The sequence below is a fragment of the Notolabrus celidotus genome, chromosome 23, assembly GCF_009762535.1.
Source record: "Notolabrus celidotus isolate fNotCel1 chromosome 23, fNotCel1.pri, whole genome shotgun sequence".
NCBI classification, from domain to species: domain Eukaryota; kingdom Metazoa; phylum Chordata; class Actinopteri; order Labriformes; family Labridae; genus Notolabrus; species Notolabrus celidotus.
The window spans coordinates 3,604,102-3,627,182 of record NC_048294.1 but is presented as its reverse complement, the minus strand read 5'-3'; the positions used below and the strand labels follow the sequence as shown (position 1 = coordinate 3,627,182).

Sequence of the window (23,081 nt, the reverse complement as noted above, 5' to 3'; positions counted from 1 at the left end):
TTTTCAAACAAAATTGTTAAACAGGAAATGGTTGAATGCTAACGTTAGCTGTGCTCTGATGTTAGCATACAGGTTTTAAATATGTTTCTTGTGTTAAAATATGGCCGCATGTTAACACTTCATCAGATTGTTGATGTCAAGACCTGAAAACAATACTCCAGCTTGCTAATGGCCGCCTTGGGACTGTGGTCTATTATGTTAGTTTAGATCTGGCTTTAGTTCCTGCCTTTAGCTTGACGCCTGGACTTCAAAAATGACCATTACTGAAGGTTGAATTCTTGTCATATCTAAAGCAGAATGGGCGTGACTCCGGGAGCTGTGTGTGTGGTCTTACCTTGTCTCCTCTCTGGATCTCTGTCTCAGGTGGTCTCTTCTGCTCTCCCACCTGTCCGGGAGGACCGGGAGGTCCTGCCAAACCGGGGTTACCCTGCGTTCACACAAACCAGAGAGGATTATATATAGTTCAAGTTACCGCGTAACGAGAAGCTGATGACAACCAAACTGCAGGAACGAAAGGGAAGATAGATACCTTCTCTCCTTTGGGTCCTTGGAAGTTCAGTCCCATGTTTCCCTGTTGGAGGAAGCAGAAAGACGAAGTGGAATCAAAAGAGGCGGGAAGATTTAAATACATTTAGAAAGTTTCAAAATGAAAGACACGGAAAAAGGTTTATTAGGGTCAGGGTCCGGGAGGCAGACACCCTCTCTACTTTTAAGAGTAGGCTTCAAACTTTCCTTTTTGATAAAGCTTATAGTTAGAGCTGGATCAGGCTTGGACCAGGTCTTAGTTATGCTGCTATAGGCCTAGACTGACACACTGGGATCCTGTCTTTCCCTCTCTCCCCTCCAATCACTTACTTTAACTCTCCCTGTTCCATTAAAGTTACTAACCATAGACCTTTCTGGAGTCCCTGAGCTCCCTTGTCTCGTAGGTTCCTCTGGATCTCTGCCGTAGATTCCTTTTTTGGGGTCTGTCATTCATCCTTTCTTTCTTTCTTTTTTTATATTCCTTCCTACTTTCTTTCTTTCTTTCTGTCTTTCATTCTTTCCCTTTCCCTTACATTCCATTCCTCTTTCTTTCTTTCTTTCTTTCTTTCTTTCTTTCTTTCTTTCTTTCTTTCTTTCTTTCTTTCTTTCTCTCTGTCATTCTTTCCCTTTCCCCTTTCCTTTCTGTCCTTTCTTTCTTTCTTTTTTTCCTTTGTCTTTCTCTTTATTTCCTTTGTTTTCTGTCTTTGTCTCCTTTTCTTATCCTCTCCTTTCCTTGTCATTCTTTCACCATTTATTCTCTTCTTTCTTTCTTTCTTTCTTTCTTTCTTTCTTTCTTTCTTTCTCTCTTTCTTTCTTTCTTTCTCTGTCTCAATTTCTTATCCCGTCCTTTCCTTCTGTCATTCCTTCACCATTTATTCTACTCCTTTTCTTTCTTCTGGTCTTCCTCTCTTTTCTCTTTTCTTAGATCTTTCTGGAGTCCCTGAGCTCCCTTGTCTCGTAGGTTCCTCTGGATCTCTGCTGCTGTGGACGTGCCAGACTCCAGCTGCTACATCTACTACTATCCTTCTCCCCACTATCATCTCTCTCTCTCTTCATCTCCCTCTATCCCTCTCTCCAACACGGTCTGAGCAGATGTGTGTCTAACATGAGTCTGGTCCTGCTGGAGGTTTCTGCCTGTTAAAGGAAGTTTGTCCTTGCCACTGTAACTTGCTAAATTCTGCAAAGTGCTCTGCTCATGGTGGATTAAGATGAGATCAGACTGAGTCCTGTCTGTAAGATGGGACTGGATCTGATCCTGTCTTGATGTTGGGTCTTTGTTAATAATAGAACATAGAGTACGGTCTAGACCTGCCCTGTTTGGAAAGAGTCTTCAGGTAACGTTGGTTGTGATTTGACGCTACAGAAATAAAGATTGATTGAACGTCTTTTTAGAAACGTTGATGTTTAGACTCACCTTTGGTCCTGGGGTACCAGGAGGTCCTGGACGACCCTAGAAAACAACAACAGAACACAACATCGTTGGAGTTAACTAGTTCTCTTGAGTTGTACATTTCATGAAGTGAGTAAACACATCAGAGAACAAGCTGCGACAGTGAGAGGAGGCTTCTTTACATCATATCCTCTGGATCCCGGTGGGCCGCTTGGTCCTTGTAAACCTGGGGGTCCAGGAGAGCCCTGTGAAGTGAACACAAACAGAGGTTCTATAAACATGTTGAGCAGATTCCAAAACTGCTTAAATGTTTGAATGATAGATGATGAAAACTAAGAGCAGATTTCTTTTAGTACAAGTTCATATATTTGACACTTTTCCCGCCTTCGTTTGGTATCGTCGTTAAGTTTGGGATCTTAACGAGAAGTCAAAATGAAGATGAAACTGGGCTAAAGAAAAGAAAACTCACAGGGCCTCCGGGTAATCCTGGATATCCAACTGATCCTTTCTCTCCAAAACGGTTGGTGGAGATCACATCGCCTGGGTCTCCCTAAGCACGAAGACAAAGGAACAAGACAGTGTCAGACGCAAAAACCAGATCAATGTGAAGTAGAGATGTCTGCTGAATCTCTGAGATTTGTAACTCAGAATATTTAACCACGTCTCACGTCTGATATTACATCCTTTAGAGAAGTATGCAGATGTAAAAACATTGCAAACAGCGCCATCATGTGGTGAAAACAAGAAGGACAGATATGTTAACTTAAAGGCACTATGAGGAGTTTTGAACTGGCTGAGAAACAGACTGAAAATGATACTGATGCCTCTTATGACCTTCAATAGCAAACAAGACCATCAGCAGCAACACTGACACCTTCTCTGTTGTCATTTTTAATGCCTGAAACCGCCCTGAGGGGGTAGGTGTCAGACCAGATGATGGACATCTTGCTTCAGAAACAGCCTTTATTTCACTGTTTTTGTTGAAAACACTACTTTTGCATGTATAGGACAAGAGATAAGAGGTATCACTTTGTCCACAAGGGGGCGCCAGAATCGATACAAAACAAAAGTTCCTCACAGCAGCTTTAAATATTCCTGCTTCACATCGAAGTCCTGCTCACCCTGCAGAGATTCTAGTTTGCATAAACACACGCTCACTACACATTACGCCTTAAAACCAGCTCTACGTGGCAAATCTGTATCACAGCATCTGATTTGTCTGCACTCTTTTACACCTTTTTTGGTCGGCATGGAATTGGCCAAAATATATGTGGATGTGTATGCATGTTTATATGTTTATATGTTTATATGTATGCATGATGTATGTATGTATGTGTATGTGTACGTGTGCATGTACAGATAGATATATGTGTGTATGTATATACTGGATTCTACTTTTATTTGTAATTTTCACATGGCTCCTATGTTGTGGAGGGACGTGTTGGTTGCTGACGCAGACCAAAATAAACCTAATCAATCAAATCTTTAACCCTCCTGTTATGTTGCGGGTCAATTTGACCCATTTTAAAAAAGATAAAAAAATCTTAAGAAAAATGTTTAAAGTATTTTTTTCGGTATGAAACCTCTTCAGCTTGGCTTAATTAGCGCAATCAACATATAGAATAATTTATCAATGCAACTTCATAAAAACAAATACTAATAAAATGCAAAATAAAATCAACAAAAATTGAAGTCATGTAAAACTATTGTAATTATATTTTGGGCTTTCAAATGTACATTAAAAAAAAAGTTTTAACATGAATTTTCATAAAAAAAACGAGTGAGTTATCCTCATTGAACCATGATCTGTGAGAATTAAAAAACACCATAGCACTAAATATTGATTTAAATGGTTAGTAATGGAGTTAATATTAAGATTTAAAAAAATATATTTATTGGGATTTTTTGTGGTTCTGACACTTTTGGATCATTAAATATGCTCCGGGTCAAATTGACCCTGGAACATTCATGCTGTCCCTAAGAAACAAACATAACAGGAGGTTTAATCTAAATAATTAAAACTCATTATATAAAAGTTTATGTACAAATAAGAACGATGAAATGTAAAGTGATGCTCTGAGTGGAGCCGCTGACACGTACCTTTGATCCTGGCAGACCAGGTGGACCCTGGGAGGTAGGAGAAGTAGAAAAAGGAGGAGGAGAAAGAGGAGAGTATTAAAAAAAGAAAATGTATTGTTGTTAAATTTTGGAAAGACTTCTTCTTCGTTGGTGTAAACTCACGGGTATTCCCTGCTGTCCAGGGATTCCTCCACTTCCTGGGTAACCTCTGTCACCCTGCACAGAAGAAGAAGAAGAAAGCTTTTCAGTAGCCTTACATGATTTATAGATCAAATATTTTCACTACTGTCCCTTTAAGACCCACTTTAAGCACTCAGGAAGACTCCTCCACTGTTACCTATTCAAAACGACTAATTCTGAATTACTCACCTTTGTCCCGTTACATCCTGGCACTCCTCTCGGGCCTGGTGGTCCATCCTGTCCGGGAAGACCCTGGGTGGGACACAAAGGTGAACGCATCAAACGTCACACATTGCAGCTTATTTTTGACGACCTGATGAAAGATTTTAGATTATTATGAAAACTTACAGGAAGTCCTGGAGTTCCTGGAAATCCTGGTAACCCAGAAGGTCCCTGTCAGGAGGAAAATGATAGAAGTTTGAGACTCTGTTTGAGATACTGAGGACATCTGCTGGCCAGATGAGGTACTACAACAACATATCCTTCAGTGTAGAAAAACCTTAACTGTGAAGTACAGACAAACTCTGACCACTCTACTAATAAACCTGAATTTAAAAAGAGTTGTTTTCTCAGTTTAAGATCGTCTTAATGTGAAGTTTGAACTCACTCTTATTCCTTTGGGACCGCCCAGTCCTCCAGGTCCATCGCTACCCTGAGAGGGAAAACACACACAGACATTTAAATGAGATTATATCAAATAAAAGTACATTTATAACACCGGCAGCATAAAGGATTTGAAACAGATTATACCTTAAATTAAAAAAATCAAACACTTAGACAATCCTTAGACTTAGAAATTTGTTGACACAGTTATTTTTCTTCTTATTAAAAAAAAGGTGAAATTCATAACTGACTTATTTCATGGAAAAAATTGGGTTAAATTCAGAAAGTTGTTTTTTGGTACCACTGGAACTCAGCTGATTTTGATGGTACATGACTCACATTAAATACAACTAAGCCTTGTTTTAAAGAGTGTGTTAAATCTGCAATTTCTACCCAAATGTTGACCTGAAGTCGGCCTAAAACCTGAACTCATCAGGACTACAAAACATTCTCATGTTTCTCCTCCCCCTGATGGTAAAGCTTCTCTTCTCTTCCTGATTCCCAACCCTCTCTTAATTCTTCAAACCTACCTTGAATTAAAAAAAAAAGTAAGACTTCTTAAAATGTAGCGTTGATTTCAAGTTGACCTCCAGTAACCCACCTTTTCTCCTCTGGGTCCAATGGGTCCCTCAGGTCCGGGGAATCCTGGGACTCCTGGCTGTCCGGTAAGGCCGGGGAAACCCCGTTCACCCTGCACACAGGGACACAGACACAGAGCTTAGTGTTTCATGTTGTAATCAGTGATTCCTAAACTGGAGGGTCCGGAGTTATGAAGGGAAACAATGAACAACTACTGAAGCAAAGACAAGAAGTTGTGAAAGGTCAACTTGACTTCCACCAACACTTCCTACACTGCCACATGTTGCAGTGTGACTTATAGCTGCTTGGTTTTGCAGCTTGATGCCACACACTGATGTTCCACTTCTTGCAGGCAATGGTCCAAATCAGTGCTGTTGCAATAAACCAGCATTGATGTTTGCACTAGGGGGCAGTAGTGGTTCTTTACGCTGGTTGCAACTCACCATAAAACAGAGGGAAGAACAAGAAGAAGCAGCAGAAGAAGAAGACTCAGTAATCAGCTAGCTAGCCTTTACGTTAGTGTGCGAATCATGTCAGAGGAGGTGACAGATTTCCTCTCTAGTTTGGGAGTTCTTTGGATTTCTTATAAAGAACAGGATGTTTATGGATGATGTGAAACACAGAATCACTTGAAGAAGAAGACGGGAGTTTTTCATTTAATTAGAAGTTTTTGTCACAAGGCTGGTGATGTGGATGAAACAGAGGTTTGAACATGATTAGAAATAGATGATGACTTGTCAGTAAGTCAGTTGTCTTTATAAGTAAAGTTTATAAAGTGATGTGTTGTCTTACATTTCCTATTGTGTTAATATCGGTACAGTGAATCATTTTTGGACAGGATGATCCTGAGGTGAAAATCCCGATTCCAAATGATTCTAAAGATATAAGAATTTGTTAGATACAGGAAAGGACTGGTCTACAGCAGGGGGTTCCCAAAGTGTGGGTTGGGAGACACAAATAGGCGGTCTTCCAGAATGTTTTTTTTTTTTTAAGTTATCTAAAAATAGTACATTTTACCCATTATAGTAAAAAAAAATCACCAAATATAGTAGCTAAACTTGAAATAAAACCTTGAAATAGAAAATTCAATAAGTTTTCTGCCTTTCTTTGTTCCCAGATGACTCCTAAGTTTAGAGTTAGTGAACAGTTAATCATCAAAAGCATCAGTAGCAGCAGGTTAATTCATAACAGCACAGGAAACACACACACATGCTCATATAGGTAGGGTCATTTTCTGCAGACCAGCTAAATGAAGCCACTTTAAATCACTTTGAGGGACAGTGGGGGTCACGAATCTTTGGCACCTTTATTTTGGGGGTCGCAGGCTGAAAAGTTTGGGAACCCCTGGTCTACATTGTGATTTATGCCAAGGTCAGACTACATTTTGGTATGATTTTGGCCTAGTCCAGCAGACATAAGGTGCCAGGACCAGTCAGCCCCAGAAACTGGCCGTTCAACCCCATGTAGGGTGTCATAGTGAACGACAAATAAGGCCACATCTGGAAGGTCTCATGACCTCAAGATAAAAGGTCTAGCATGATGTGTTCCATCGAATCAGCGAGGTTGACCAATGAGATCACAGAGCAATCTGGTGGGAACTATGAGAACTATGCATCGTCAAGGGACAGCTTAACTTATTTAACAAGAATAAAAGTTGGAGTACAAAAGCAGACGAACTTCAGCAGCTTTGTGAGTAACTGAAGTTAGCATTTCAAGGTGTCGTCTACCCTAGCCCCTTTTCCTTCCAGCATCATAATAATAATAATAATACCTTTATTTGTATAGCACTTTTCAATACAAGTAACAAGTAACAAGTGCTTCACAAAAACAATAAAAACACACTAAAAGCAGAGAAGCAATAAAACAAAATAAAAGCTTTACAATAAAAGTGTGTCTTGAGTAATGAAATAAAATGAGGGACTGACTCTGCAAGTCTGATTTCCTCTGGCAGGCCGTTCCACAGTCAGGGGGCTTTGACAGCAAAGGCCCTGTCCCCTTTAGTTTTTTAGTCTAGACTGTGGAACAGCAAGCAGAGCACTGCCAGAGGATCTCAGACTGCGTCCTGATTTATGGGGGGGGATAAGAGCTCAGAGATGTATCGAGGGGCGAGCCCATGTTGTGCTTTAAATGAGATTAAAAGTGTCTTAAAATCGATCCTAAAAACAACAGGGAGCCAGTGTAGGGATGTTAAAATTAGGGTGATGTGGGAAAGTATTTAAGTTCCAGTTAAAAGCCGGGCTGCTGCATTTTGAACTGTCTGAAGACAATCATCACACCCCCCTGATTTGAAGGGTACCAAATCTTGGTTGGGTGCCTAATCTGACACAGTGACCATCGTGACAGACAAACAATCAGGTAGCAGGGTTCCCACTCTATTCCAGAGATCATTTTCCAGGACATGTTCAGTGATGATCAAGCTGGTATAACAGTCTAAATTTAGTTCCTTAATAGTCTAATATGTTCCTCTCAGTGGAAGTCTACATTGAAAGACGTGCAGTCTATGGCTATCCATGAAATCATCTCTTACATGCTTAAAAATGATGGCAAATTGATTATAGAATAATGCAACCACAGATGTACAGCACTTCACTTTATTGGTGCAACTAAGTAACAATGATGGGTAACATCTCAGCTTTCTCTTTTCTGAAAAAATATAAAATGAGCTAAGTAAAAAACAAAAGAACCAGCAAAGGACTCTGGAAGCTGCCTTACTGAAATAAATAAATAATAATAATAATCAGAGGATCAGTGCATTAATGACCTAAATAGATCTGAATGACAAAAATGGCCACAAATGTTGAATGGGGATGTGTGTTTTTAACCTTGTTAGATCACACGCAGTCATGTTGGAATAATTTTCCAGGACAATCTGTGATTTTCCAGGACATTTGACTTTTTTTCCCATTTTCCAGGTGTTTTTTTCCAGTACTGGAAAACTGGTCAACTGTTTTCCAGGTTTTCCAGGTTTTCCAGGACGTGTGGGAACCCTGAGGTAGTCTGACCTCGATGGATGTATGGTTATGTGTTTGTGTGTTTGTGATGAGGGGGAAGCAGGAGCTGGAAAATATCAACCAAAGAGAGGCCCTGCAGAAAGAGTTTGGGAACCACTGCTGCATGCTAAAAACTTACACTCACACTAAGAGCTTCACTCAACATGCAAAAACATCTCTGTTGAGTTATCATAAATGGTCTTAAACACTCTTTAATGTTAAAGGCAGTAAAACGTGTGAAGTAAACAACAATATAAAATATGTCTCCATCCTGGATATAACCTCCTATCTGCAAATAATAACAATATCATGTGTCAGAATCCATTCATTCACACTTTGATGACTTTAAATTACTGCCTCTGTTACCTCCGCCGCCGTCTTCAGTAGTTCCATGTCAAATAATCTACTTCCTGTTTACGTAAGTGTGTGTTCTGCGTGTCATTTTGCTCACCTTGAGTCCTTTTTGTCCGCTGCAGTCACATTTGGATCCCACACAGCCTTGGCATGCCTGTTGGATGACAAGAAACAGAGAAATGAGGATGTTTGTCTTCAAATTTTGGATTCACGTGATTTATAATCGCTTTTTTGGAATCGTACAGCATATTTGGCGACAGAAATATCAACATCAAACACAGAGAGATGACCGTGAATGTGCATGTTTCACTAGAACGGATCAAGATTGATTAAAAGAGTTGGTGTTCAATGCAGACAGTGCATCAGCTGAACCTATAGTTCATGCAGAAATCCATCCTCACCACCAGAGGGCGCTCCAGCACTACTCTCCAACACCACAGCATGCAACAGGTAGCATTTCTTCCCACAGAGGAGGAGAAGGATATTTGGATTTTCCCTAGAGGTTTGTTTGATGATGAGAAGATGTGAACAAGGTCAAAAACCTTTTTATCTCAAGTTTTCACACAAGGAATTGGGTTTTTTTGGAGGCCAAAAGATTGAGAGATCTGTGTTTGAGAGGGTTAACTGAGAGAGCAGAGAGGACAGTGAAGGGATGGCAGGGATGGGAGTGCCAGCCTGCTGATTAACTTTTCCCAGGCTTGTTGACACAGCGGATGCCAGACGGGCATCGATTGCACGCATGCCGGGCAGCCAGGTTGTGAGAAAGACGGAGAGGCCGTGAGTGCATAAGAGAGAGAAAGAGAGAGAGAGAGAGAGAGGGATGGACAAGTCAGCATTCTTGTGTGTCTGCAAAAAAACCCTTTGTGTGTCCATGTTTGGGCTCGTGGTTTTACAGAAAGATGGCTAATTCCCAGAAAATGTCAGAAAATGAAAAGTGGCTTCTTCAGATGTCTTCTTTAGCGGGATAAACAGCCCAACTGAAGCAGCAAATCCTCTTATTCTAGCAGCTCAAACCTGCGTGAAGACGGACTAATAGAGTGTTAAAGCTCTGCAGAAAGGCCCTGAAAGCAGGGGTGTAACGGAGTTAATGTGTCACAGTCAGATCGGTGACATTGCTGGCGCCTTTTTTTGGCACAGTGAGATCCTTACGGGGGGGGGGGGGGGGGACTCCAAAAACAAAGTGACATCATCTGCATAGAGGTTAAATCAACCCATGAAGGAGAGTCAAAGAGGTGACACTGCAACACTAAGAAACATGATTACAAGTTCAACTCCTGCACTTCAATTATGACTCAAAGTTCCTCCGTCAGTGCCGCGTATTACAGGGTGATATAAGATCATACGTGGATGATTCAGAGTTTTATAAAGTCAAAGTGGAGCTCCAGAAGTTTCAACCACATCCTCAAATCTGACATGGACTAACAAGTCTTGTTCCTACGTGGATCACCTGATGAAACACTAGTTGTCTTATTTGGCCCCTCTCCTTTGGAATCATGTACCAGTCAGGGTCCGGGAGGCAGACACCCTCTCTACTTTTAAGAGTAGGCTTCAAACTTTCCTTTTTGATAAAGCTTATAGTTAGAGCTGGATCAGGCTTGGACCAGACCAGTTATGCTGCTATTGGCTTAGACTGGCACACTGGGATCCTGTCTTCCCTCGTCACTTACTTTAACTCTTCCTGTCCTATTAAAGTTACTAACCATAGACCTTTCTGGAGTCCCTGAGCTCCCTTGTCTCGTAGGTTCCTCTGAGCTGTCGAAGATGTCCTCATCACTATCACCTCTCTCTCTCTTATTCTCCTCTATCCCTCTTTCAAGACCCAACTCGGTCTCAGCAGATGTGTGTCTAACAGGAGTCTGGTCCTGCTGGAGGTTTCTGCCTTAAAGGAAGTTTGTCCTCGCCGCTGTAACTAGCTAAATACTGCCAGGTGCAATGCTCATGGTGGATTAAGGTGGGGTAAGACTGGGTCTTATCCTGTCTTGGTGTTGGGTCTCTGTTCATAATCTGACACAGAGTGGTCTAGACCTGCTGTGTTTTTAAAAGCGTGTTGAGATAACGTTTGTTGTGATTTGGCGCTATACAAATAAAGATGGATTGATTTGGGCGCCTTCATCAAACGTGCTGCGGATGAATCGTGTTGAAGATTAGACACAGAGAGAAACAATAGGAGGCGGGGCGGGACAAGCTGCAGTGTGTTTGAAGAGAGGAGGTGGTGTGTGTGTGGGGGGAGGGATAACAGGACTGAAAGATGACCCCCTCTTCCCTAGGTACAGCATCACTCTGTGGGAAACACTTAAGGTGTTTTTCGACCACAGGAACTTTACCCCAGAACTATGTGCATTTTGACCGGAGGAACCAAGGTCTAAATTTAGTTGAGGCGTAGATAATCTCCCCCTTAAAAAGCCCCTGCTTGGTGGGTAGTACTTTTCAAAGGTCCTGGGACTTTCGGTTGAACTTGACGATGTTTGTGGAGTTTACACAGCTGTTGAAACACAGAGGGAGTTCCTGGGAATGCAAACTAGTTTAGTTTTTTATTAAGATTTCAAAATATTATCTAACGCAGACAACAATGGGGGCACAGGAACCTTTTAGTTCTGGGGGCTAAAAGACCCCAGAAATCTTGGTTGAAATGCACCTTTAGTGGCCTACGCCGCCGTAAGGAATACATGCGTTTTTCTATGTCTAGCCAAAACCTTGAAAATATAAAATGTAATGAGTTTTCTACCTTTCTTTTTCTCCAGATGACTCCTAAGTTTAGGGTTAGTGAACAGTTCATTATCAAAAGCATCAGTAGCAGCAGGTTCATTCAAATTGGCACAGGAAACACAGACACATGCTCATATAGGTAAGGTCTTTTTCTGCAGACCAGCTAAATGAAGCCACATTAAATCACTTTGAAGGACAGTGGGGGTCATAAGTCTTGGGCATCTATATTTTGGGGGTCGTGGTCTGAAAAGTTTGGGAACCCCTGGTCTAGCCTGGTGCAGTCTATGTGAGAACTTAATCCTTTACCCTCCATAAAGCTGCAAGTAGACGAGATGTGACGTTGTAAACTGTTTAGAGGAGCTGCCACACAGTTTATCTCCACATGTAGCCTCTGTTTGTACACACACATATGCTGCATATATACAGAGGTTACATTTATGTATGTATACATGTGTATCACATTCCTGTGATTCATAAAGCCGGTGTTAACCACACACTGTCAGACTGTGGAATCCTCTCTCACCACACTGATCTCCGCTCTGATAGAGTCACAGCTGTCTGCACACAGCCTCTAAAAGCAAGGCACTCTCACAGCCCGGGTTGGGGGGTTCAATTCCCGCCGTGAACACGTCAAAGAAGCTGTGGATTAAAGTCAGCATGTTTGCAGTAAACACAAAACGTGTGCAAACTGGACTGCAGGGTGGAGTGGGGGTGGGGGGGGCTCCATCAGACACACACACACGCATACATGTCTGAATACATTTGCACATGGGTAGTCAAGTGTGTGTCTGTGTCTATGTGTGTGTGGAGGTGTTTTTACAAGCCCTGAATCTCCAGATTAGTCTCTGGTCTGCTTCAGCTCAATGCAGTCTGCTCTCCCACGCCCAGGCCTGCAGCTCCTCTCTCTCTCTCTCTCTCTCCTCTGCCCTCTCTCTCTCTCTCTCTCTCTCCTCTGCCCTCTCTCTCTCTCTTTCTCTACATCCATCTGCTTTTCTGTCATCCACACACTCATCCCTCTTTTACCCACTTTTAGATATTTTTATGGCAGAATTAAATTACTCTCATATGGCTTTATAACCCTGGAGGTCTCAGCCAATGCTTTGCTTTTGGTTTGAAAGGCATATTTAAGAGGCATTTTAAGAGGACGGACTACAAGCACCAATGAAGTAGATCAAATCTCAAAGTTTGTTCACACCATAGACTGTGTAATAAATGGAGGTAGTATGTGTTGGGGTTTAAAGTGTGGTTAAAACCTGTTAACTTTAGGGATGCACAATGTAATGCTTTTGCTCTCTATTAACCTGCTAAATCTATTTTGATGCTTTAACTTATTATTAATTACATATATGTTATTGTTGTTTGTGTGCATTCATCCCTACTTTAAAATCCATTTTTGTTTTCATTTATTTATTTGTATTTTTTTTATTATTTTTTATCATTTTTTAATTCTGCTTTTTTCTTGTTTTCAGTCACTGTAAAGCACTTTTTATTGCCTTTGATTTGTATGAAAGGTGCTATATACAAACAGCTTGATTGATTGGTAATATCCATGCTGGCTGATAACAGCTTAAAAAATGAACTATCAATACAGGCAGATATGAACATTTCTGCTCATGTGTATGGCCAACAAAGTCATGCATTCAATATGATAGATTACGTTCACCAACAATGAGCTTGGAGGTTAATTGGAGTCTGTAACAGACAGCGGACTCATCGCTGAACATCTCTGTTTGAAAATGAAAAAATGTATCATTCATGGTGGAAGAAAATGTTGTTTGTCTTGTCTTAGAAGTAACTGAAAAGAACAGGAGAGGCTTGATGTTCTTTAAAATGAACAAAGGTGTGCATATATTGACGTCTGTATCGGCATCAGCGAAGATTAGCTTAGAAATATCGGCATATCGAACATCGGCAAAATTCCAATATCGTGCATCTCTAGTAAATTTCACAGTTCTTGTTTTGGTTGTTCTGTTGTAACTCCAAATTTTGATTAAACCACTAAAATAACTTTAAAACAACTGAATAATAACAACAAACCATCTTTTCTTCTTTGATATTCAATCAACTTATTGTCAAGTTTTGAGTTTCAGGCTAACAATCTTATTTATTTAAAGGGACAGTGCATATTAATGAACATTTCAGCGTAGCATCCATGTAAATATGCCAGAGTTAAGGCTGATTTATACTTCTGCGTCGAATCGACGGCGTAACCTACGCCGTAGGTCCGCGTAGCTCCCGTACCTACGCAGAGGCCTACGCACGTAGCTGACGTGCACCTCCTCCAAAATGTAACTACGCGTAGAGCCGACGCGGACCGCAAGCTCTGTGATTGGTCCGCTCGACAGCTTTGTCTTTCCCGCATTCACAGCACTTCCGGGGTCCCGGACATCGGCCACACATCGGCCGTGTATTTCATCTCCTCCTCTCTATTCTTCATGTAATCATGTCTGTATGATAAACAGCAACATGTATCAGCTGTAGATTAACATAACACACTCTGAATCGATGTGGAAAAGTAAACAGAGATCGTAGCGGGACCGGAAGCAGGCGACCGGCTATCAGAGAGACCGCACTGCCCTCAGGTGTTTCGGCGGAGAATTGCTGCGCGACACAGACACACCGACGCAGAAGTATGAGGGGCTCATGTCCGCGTCAGCCCCTGCTGCGTAGGGCAACACAGAAGTATAAATCAGCCTTTAGCCATACAGCCAAACAGCGTTCATAACAAATGATTGAGGATCAATCAATCTTTCTTTGTCTAGCACTAAATCACAATTAATGTGATTGAAATACACTTTTACACACTTTGTTTTACTCTTTGCTTTATATTTCATTGCACCTTTCTATCTTGTGACCACTCGTTAGGGTCCTGACCCCAGCTTGGGAACCCTTGTCGTACCATATATATGAAAATTTGATCATCCTACGATAATTACACCAATCAGTTATCTCCTTCTTGTCATAGATTTGGAACAACTACCTCCCATTTTCACATCGCTCTGCCATGATCATCAATCAGGTGCTGGTAGACGTGATGTTGAAGGCTGAATGTTCATAAAACTCATGATATTATATAAAAGATCGGCTCTATAACATTGTCAATCAGTGGTGTTGATATTGAACATGTTCCACAGCGTGCATGTGTAATGTCTGGTTGATTTGGAGGAATCTAACGGCGTGTTTTATTAAGTTCTAATTTTCGCTGCAGGCTGAGGTGTTGCACAGCACACTGAGGTATTTGATCACCTGCCAGTTGCCCTTTGGAGTAAGATGAACAGAGACGAAATGAACTGATCACGTAATAAAAATCAGTGTGTGTTAAACGCATCTCTCTATCTCTCTCAGTGCAGCTCAGTCCCTCTCTTGTACCCTCTCTCTTACCCTCACTGCACTGTCGGGGCATGTAATCCACTTAGAAAGGTCAGTGAGCTGCAGATATTTGCTCCACTCTCTCTCTCTCTCTCTCTCTCTCTCTCTCTCTCTCTCTCTCTCTCTCTCTCTCTCTCTCTCTCTCTCTCTCTCTCTCTCTCTCTCTCTCTCTCTCTCTCTCTCTCTCTCTCTCTCTCTCTCTCTCTCTCTGTCAGTGTCTCCCTCTCTGTGTCTTTTCACCCTCTCTCTACCCTTCCTCCTCACCTCCGTCCCACTTTCCCTGCATCACGCCAACCCCGGCGATACAGTCTGATCAGAGGGGATACACACCTGACGCTGAGGAGCGAAAGTTCAACGTACAGTGTGAGGTTAAGAGGAGGCAGTGCATGACCAAGAAAGGCACAGAATGAATGATACCAGGAACTGTGAAAACTATGTGCAATATCTTAAACCCAAATACCTCTTCTCCCGACCGGATTGCATATATTTAACACCTGTTTTATATTATTACTATATTTATATTGTCTTTTATACATATTTTCTACCTGTTTTGATTTTATTTGTATTTATAGCATGCACCTTCAGGAGCAGCGCTTCTAATTTCATTGTACACCTGACAATGACAAATAAAGGCTATTCTTTTCTATTCTACAGCTAGCACAGAAAGCTAATTCTGTGGACAAAGGTAGAAAAGATGCTGCAGAAGTTAAAGGTGACATATCACGCTTTTTTCATCAATATATATTGGTCTAAGAGGTCCCCAAAACATGTCTTTAAAGTTTATGCTCAAAAAAACACTTTGAAATCAGATTTTGGTCTGCCTGAAAAACCCTCTTCTTCAGTCCTCCTCAGAACACTCTGGCTGTTTCCGAAATCGCCTACTATACTAGCAGTACGTACTGATATGTCCAAAATTCAGTATGTAGTATGTAGTATGTGAACAAGAGCAAAATCTGCAGTATGCCAAAACTCCCCGGATGTCTACTGATTCGGGAAAATATCTCAGTGTGCATCGGACCAGTCTGCCTCGCGTACTGTTTCCCATAATGCACAGCGCTCGTTCTGCTTTTTCTTTTTCCTCATTTTTTGACGGGAGGAAATCTGTTTTTGGGTGCTGTGAAAGTTATCAAATTACATATAAACCACTTCCTAACTTTTTAAATCATAAATGGATGCTAAATAAGCTTTTTATTTATCGGCTTGGCCGTTGTTTACTTCCGCTTTCCGAAACAGGAAATCCAGCGAAGTCTGGCTCAGCATGCTGCATGACAGATCGGACAGAACAGTCATACTACATACTAAATTCAAATGCAGTATGTAGGAGGCAATACCTACTGCCTACTACATTAGTAAGTAGTATGTAGCAGGCCGTTTCGGAAACAGCCTCTGTTTTCTCTCTGACCACGCCCCCTCAGGAAGTGGATGTGCCTCGGCTCGCGACGGCCTCTGGTCTAGTGGGTGCGCGACGGAATTTCATAATGTAGCTCAAGCACATTCAGCATTCACTGTATTTCACAGGGAAACCAAAATGCTCCCATACATGTGACTTACAAGATGCAGGAGGGTTATAATGTTCCTCTGCTCCTTCACTTGCCATGACTACCACTGCGCTTGACGAGTGAGTTGACGCGCAACCTTTTTTTTTCATCAACCGATCAGCGGACCACGTCCGTGCCGAACCGTGGAGAGGCATCCGTACGGATCACGGATCAACGATGATCCGTTGCACCACTATCATTTAGTGTTCTAAAAGTCACTACAACAGTACCTCTCGGGGTTATTTCAGTACATAAACAAGCTAGGTGTGTACAGACTGATGTAGAGGTGAACCAGGTGAGAGTGGGTGGAGTGAGAAGGGGGAGGAAGAGGAGGAAGGGGGGGGGGAGTGAACGGAAGGCATGCAACCAGGGATTAGACTGGCGAGACTGGAATTCCCCCGCTCATCAAAGACTGATGATTAGACACCTATACACACCGCCCTGCCCTGAATAACACAAATACACACACTCGTACGGTATGGCAACACCAATGTATACTGTAAATAGACAAACACTCTCATAAACTGAACATCATTAACAGACAGAAACACACTGAGGCTGTGTGAAACTCCCGGATTTGACCACAACTAATAACTCCTGCTTTCAACGGTGATGGCAGCAAACAGACATTAAAGGTGGAGTAGGAGATCCTGAGAAAGCCGCAGCAGTTAGCTTGATTTTGAAAGCACACAGCCGAACAGAGCCCTCCCCCTCCATTCAGAGCAGCCTGTAGGGAGAGGGGAGGGACACGCCTCCAAACACATGAACGCGCTGTGGCAGACTCCAGCTGGAGGATGACGTCACGATAGCTAGCTGTGGAGCGGCGAGCGATTGACTTTATTTTCATCGGAGGAAAAACACGTCTATCTCCCATGTAAGTAAACCGATTATATTACCACATTAAAAAATAATGTAATTAGTTAGAATGCACAGCATAGCCTGCATGTTAGCTTTATGTGTGTTTGTTTTTTATCATCTGAAATACAGCTAGAGCAAGTTGTTGCTGTCGGGCTAATAACTCCGGCTAGCCATGTTTATTTTGATTTAGCATGTCATGATGTTTAGTTACTAGACGGCTACAGTGCCTATATATTTATTAGCGTTCACCATATTTGACAGTCTTCATTTTCGTGTTGGAACTACAACATATTGACTGTTTTTTGTGCTTGTTAGAGCTCTCATGATGACTGCTGATTACGATCCTGAGCCAAGCACCTCAGGTCGGAGAGGACGAGACCGGGGTCGAGTGCAAGGCAGAGCCATACGAGCGAGAGGGAGAGCAACGACCGGGGACGAGCTCCAGATCCTGGGGACAGCAACAGAAAGTTCCGCCATGCTGCACTGACAGGTTGTTGTCTGGCAGCATGGAGCACTTGGTGCAGGTCATAGAGGAGTAATACCTTGTTGCTGTATCTGGAAAATCTGTGACCCTTCCACATGGACAGTATAAAGGTTTCAGTGGAGAGTGAATGAAACTATGACATGATTACATACAATACTTGTATGGTGACCCTTTAGTTCCTTTGTATATATTTTATCTTCATGTAAAAGAATACTTGAGTGTGCTGTGTATACATTTGTTAAATAAATCTTTAAATTTACACTGGCCTTCTCTCTTCAAATCACAAAATAATTTAAATCCATATCAAGTAACATACAACATTATAAACAAATAATTGCAATATCAAAGAGTTGTTTTACATTTACTTTTATTAGAAAATGTATTTATTACAGAAATAAAAATAATGGCTGTTGAAGGTAAACATGTTGGCGTGGATCATCCGGCGTCCTTGTTCTCTTCTTTGGCATCCCCCCAGTTGCTGTCAGCTTTCTGTGCAGGATTGTGCTCTGGAGGTCTGTGATGTACTTGTAGTCCTTACCCACCTTCATTGTGTACAGGCTCCACTTTTTTGACTTCTTGTTAAATATTGTGCAATACCTGACAGAAGAAAGAATCAGAAGTTTAGTCAAAGGTTCTCATTATCGTACAGCACTGTGCATTTGATTTCGATCATAATAACCCTTCCTTCAGCCCCATATGTAAACAGTTATTTCTTCTAGCCATGCAAGGAGTTGACACCACTATCACTAGTGTGTGCTTAGTGCGTACTGCAGTGTGTATTGTGCACATATGGTACATATACTGTATTTCTTATTGATATCTTGAATATTATCTAATATTTTCAGAGTAAGTGATGTCAAAATGTGCTCTCTCCCTCTTTGGAGAGGAAGACTGTGCCCACAGATTATTAATACAATTATTCTGTGTATTTGATTCCTCGTTGAACACTTTTATTCATGCTTTCCTTCACCAAACCAAGCTTTTAGAGAAGCAGCTAACATTCACAGGATTTTTTATCAGCCAAACTTTTTGTCTCTCATCTCTTTAGTCTGTATGGTGTGGTCTCAGATTGCGATTTAGCATGCAGATCACGTGAAGTGAAAGAGAATGGTTTGGATTTTATTTTGTGCGGACATTAAAAAAAACCTTCTGCGTACGTAAATCAAAAATAGCTCACAATAAAAAAAGAGAGCAGTATTTATACCTCCACGCAGGCAGTGGTCAAAGCAACGTTCATGTTCATGGAGTTCTTATCGGGCCTGAAACTCACCGGTCAGAGGGGGACTACGAACACATGAAACAGCTGGGGTGGAGGCCTCTGCGTCCCGTGTTTTAACGGTGTGGACGTCGATGTTTCCTTCTCGTAGCTATGAAAACACAGACAAGACGGCATTTAGACTTAGTACAACACCCCATTCATGCTGATAAAGAGCAACCGAGGAGCTACCAGCTAACAGACTGTATACAGGTCTCTATAAACAGAGCTAGCAGCTAACAGACTGTGTACAGGTCTCTATAAACAGAGCTACAAGCTAACAGACTGTATACAAGTCTCTATAAAGAGCTACAAGTTAACAGACAGTGTACAGGTCTCTATAAACAGAGCTACCAGCTAACAGACTGTATACTGGTCTCTATAAACAGAGCTACAAGCTAACAGACTGTGTACAGGTATCTATAAACAGAGCTACAAGCCGTTAGCCGGCCGCTAGCATTAGCCGAAGTTATCGCTAGCTGTCTCATAGATGAACTAAACCATGAACACAAAGACAAATGAAATGACATGATTACCTGTCCAGTAGAAAATCAGCAACCATGGCGTCGCTTTAGAGACCCTTCAAATCCTTCAGCCGTCGCAGAAATGCATCCCGAATATTGACTCGTGTTTGTATCTTCATCCAGTGTTTTTAAGTCGTCTCCTTTTCCATCACAGTCTCCCTCTTCTTGCTCTGTTTAGCGGCAGAACTTGAGCTAAATCGTTGGTTACTCTCTCTCTGACATATTTATCAGATGTTCTGCGTTAGTGAACAGCCTGTTGATGACGATCTCAGTCAGGTCCATAGACTGTATAAAATAGGTCAGGTCACGCGCACTCCTGTAAACAGGAGGTGTGTCTTTCGGCAGGTCACAGGTCATCCGGCCGGTCAGCCAATCATTGCGCTCGGTGGCGAATGAATGATTGGACGAACTTATTGCAGTCTAGCTGCTGACACAGACAACTGAGATTTCTCATCTCAGTGTTAGATCACTTTGTGTATTACTCCCTATCGATGTATACATCGCTTTTTGCTCGTGATTGAGAAAAATGCATCAAAATAACATGTCCTACTCCACCTTTAACCACAATCTGAAGAGACGACAACAAACAGGCTCACGACATTTCCTGGGTTACTGAGACACACACATCAACAAAGGTAATTACATGAAACATACATTTCCAGTGATAATATCTCTGTGGACTCAGATTCATCAGTATCATGATTAATTGGACGGATGATGAAAACTATTTATTCATTAGGGATAATTAAGCGTTATAGTTGCCTTACAAATGTTGCATATCACAAACTTTATGTAACTTATGCATGTGACATGATTTAGGTCACTTATGTAAGGCATGTTATTAACATGTTATTCAAGTGTGTTACTTAAGCATGGAACATTGTAAGGGGAAGGTTGTTTTCGTACGAAACTGACGCACAAAATCTACAGATTTCTTTAAACCCCAAAACCTGTTTTTTCTGACACAAAACCAAGAAACATTATGCATGTCATTATTTGCAGATTACAAACCAATCGTAACTTATGCATTAAACATTATTAACATCACTTATATCATCTACTTACTGACATGTGTGTACTACAACTTACGTAAGTGTGCTGCATTGTTAATGAAAGTTACTTTCGTACGAAACTTACGTGCAAAAATGTTTCCCCAAAAGCTGTCACTTACTGTGTGTAAGACTATGAAAGTAAAGTGTGACTGTTACTTAAAAGCATGACATTATAACAAATTTAACTTGCGTCATGTGTGTACTACAACTTAAGTGTGCAGCACTGTTCATGAAAGTTACTTCAGTGCGAAACTTGCGTGCAAATTGAAAGGACTATTTTCAACCAAAAACATAATTTTTCCCCCAAAGGCAAACAAAGAACCGTCACTTAACTAAATCTATGAAAGTACAGTATGAATGTTACTAAAATGCATCACATTATAACTAATTCAACTTGCATCATGTGTGTAACTGAAGTGCATAACATTCTTAATGAATGTTACTTTCGTACGAAACTTCTGTGCAAAATGAAAAGACAATTTTTTCAACCAAATCATTATTTTTTTTCCCCCAGAAGCAAACCAAGAGCTGTAACTGATATAAGTCTATGGAAGTCAAGTATGAATGTTACTTGAATGTGTGTAATACAACTTAAGTGTGCAGCATTGTCAATGAAAGTTACTTTTGTTCGAAACTTACGTGCAAAATGGACAGACCATTTTTTAACTAACTCATTTTTTTCCCCCAAAAAACAAACCAAGAGCTGTCCCTTATTTAAATCTATGAAAATCAAGTATGAATGTTACTTAAATGCATCACATTATAACTAATTTAACTTGCATCACGTGTGCAATACAACTGAAGTGCATAACATTCTTAATGTTACTTTCGTACGAAACGTGTGCAAAATGAACAGACTCTTTTTCAACCAAATCATATTTTTTTTCCCCAGAAGCAAACCAAGAGCTGTAACTTTCATAAGTCTATGAAAATCAAGTATGAATGTTACTTGAATGTGTGTAATACAACTTAAGTGTGCAGCATTGTCAATGAAAGTTACTTTCGTACGAAACTTAAGTGCAAAATGGACAGACCATTTTTCCACTACCTCATTATTTTTTTCCCAAAAACAAACCAAGAGCTGTCCCTTATTTAAATCTATGAAAATCAATTATGAATGTTACTTAAATGCATCACATTATAACTAATTTAACTTGCATCACGTGTGTAATACAACTGAAGTGCATAACATTATTAATGAATGTTATTTTCATACAAAACTTCTGTGCAAAATGAACAGACTCTTTTTCAACCAAATCATTGTTTTTTCCCAAATGCAAACCAAGAGCTGTAACTGATATAAGTCTATGAAAATCAGGTAAGAATGTTACTTGAATGTGTGTAATACAACTTCAGTGTGCAGCATTGTCAATGAAAGTTACTTTCGTACGAAACTTACGTGCAAAATGGACAGACCATTTTTCCACTACCTCATTATTTTTTTCCCAAAAACAAACCAAGAGCTGTCCCTTATATCAAACTATGAAAGTCAATTATGAATGTTACTTAAATGCATCACATTATAACTAATTTAACTTGCATCACGTGTGTAATACAACTGAAGTGCATAACATTCTTAATGAATGTTACTTTCGTACGAAACTTCTGTGCAAAATGAACAGACTCTTTTTCGACCAAATCATTGTTTTTTTCCCCAAATGCAAACCAAGAGCTGTCACTTTCAAAAGTATATGAAAATCAGGTTAGAATGTTACTTGAATGTGTGTAATACAATTTAAGTGTGCAGCATTGTTAATGAAAGTTACTTTCGTACAAAACTTGCGTGCAAAATGGACAGACCATTTTTTAACTAACTCATTTTTTTCCCCAAAAAAACAAACCAAGAGCTGTCCCTTATTTAAATCTATGAAAATCAAGTATGAATGTTACTTAAATGCATCACATTATAACTAATTTAACTTGCATCACGTGTGTAATACAACTGAAGTGCATAACTTTATTAATGAATGTTACTTTCGTACGAAACTTCTGTGCAAAATGAACAGACTCTTTCTCGACCAAATCATTGTTTTTTCCCAAATGCAAACCAAGAGCTGTAACTTTCATTAGCATATGAAAATCAGGTAAGAATGTTACTTGAATGTGTGTAATACAACTTAAGCGTGCAGCATTGTTAATGAAAGTTACTTTTGTACGAAACTTAAGTGCAAAATGGACAGACCATTTTTCCACTACCTCATTATTTTTTTCCCAAAAACAAACCAAGAGCTGTCCTTTTTATCAGACTATGAAAGTCAATTATGAATGTAACTTGAATGCATTACATTATAACTAATTTAACTTGCATCATGTGTGTAATCCAATTTAACCACACAACATTCTTTTTTTTTCTCTTTCTTTTACTGAGGTAATAAATGCCGTGTTCACCACATTCACACTTCTTACCTGGGTGTTAAACTCAGGTAGAGTACTTGAGCCGTTTGAGCATTAAATAGACTATATGTTTGTGATTTATTTTCTGCATATTTGTGACTAAACGATTTATTTCAATTAGTTATCACTAAGCACACAACATTCTTAATTAAAGTTACTTTCATATGAAACTTGTGTGCAAAATTAACAAGACTCTTTTTC

General features: G+C 40.5%; 1 protein-coding gene across 4 annotated transcripts in view; it reads right to left on the bottom strand.

Moving 5' to 3' along the window:
• col4a5 (collagen, type IV, alpha 5 (Alport syndrome)) overlaps positions 1 to 23,081 on the bottom strand; it is a 69,913-nt gene that overhangs the window by 27,220 nt on the left and 19,612 nt on the right. For all 4 annotated transcript variants that reach the window (XM_034676500.1, XM_034676497.1, XM_034676499.1 and 1 more), the window contains exons 2-13: positions 8,798 to 8,854; positions 5,379 to 5,468; positions 4,782 to 4,826; positions 4,523 to 4,567; positions 4,364 to 4,426; positions 4,157 to 4,210; positions 4,016 to 4,042; positions 2,385 to 2,465; positions 2,098 to 2,160; positions 1,940 to 1,975; positions 530 to 571; positions 335 to 427 (exon numbers count right to left, since the gene is read on the bottom strand). In XM_034676500.1, coding sequence (XP_034532391.1) covers positions 335 to 427; positions 530 to 571; positions 1,940 to 1,975; positions 2,098 to 2,160; positions 2,385 to 2,465; positions 4,016 to 4,042; positions 4,157 to 4,210; positions 4,364 to 4,426; positions 4,523 to 4,567; positions 4,782 to 4,826; positions 5,379 to 5,468; positions 8,798 to 8,854 — 696 coding nt within the window. The remainder of the gene's footprint in view (positions 1 to 334; positions 428 to 529; positions 572 to 1,939; positions 1,976 to 2,097; positions 2,161 to 2,384; positions 2,466 to 4,015; positions 4,043 to 4,156; positions 4,211 to 4,363; positions 4,427 to 4,522; positions 4,568 to 4,781; positions 4,827 to 5,378; positions 5,469 to 8,797; positions 8,855 to 23,081) is intronic.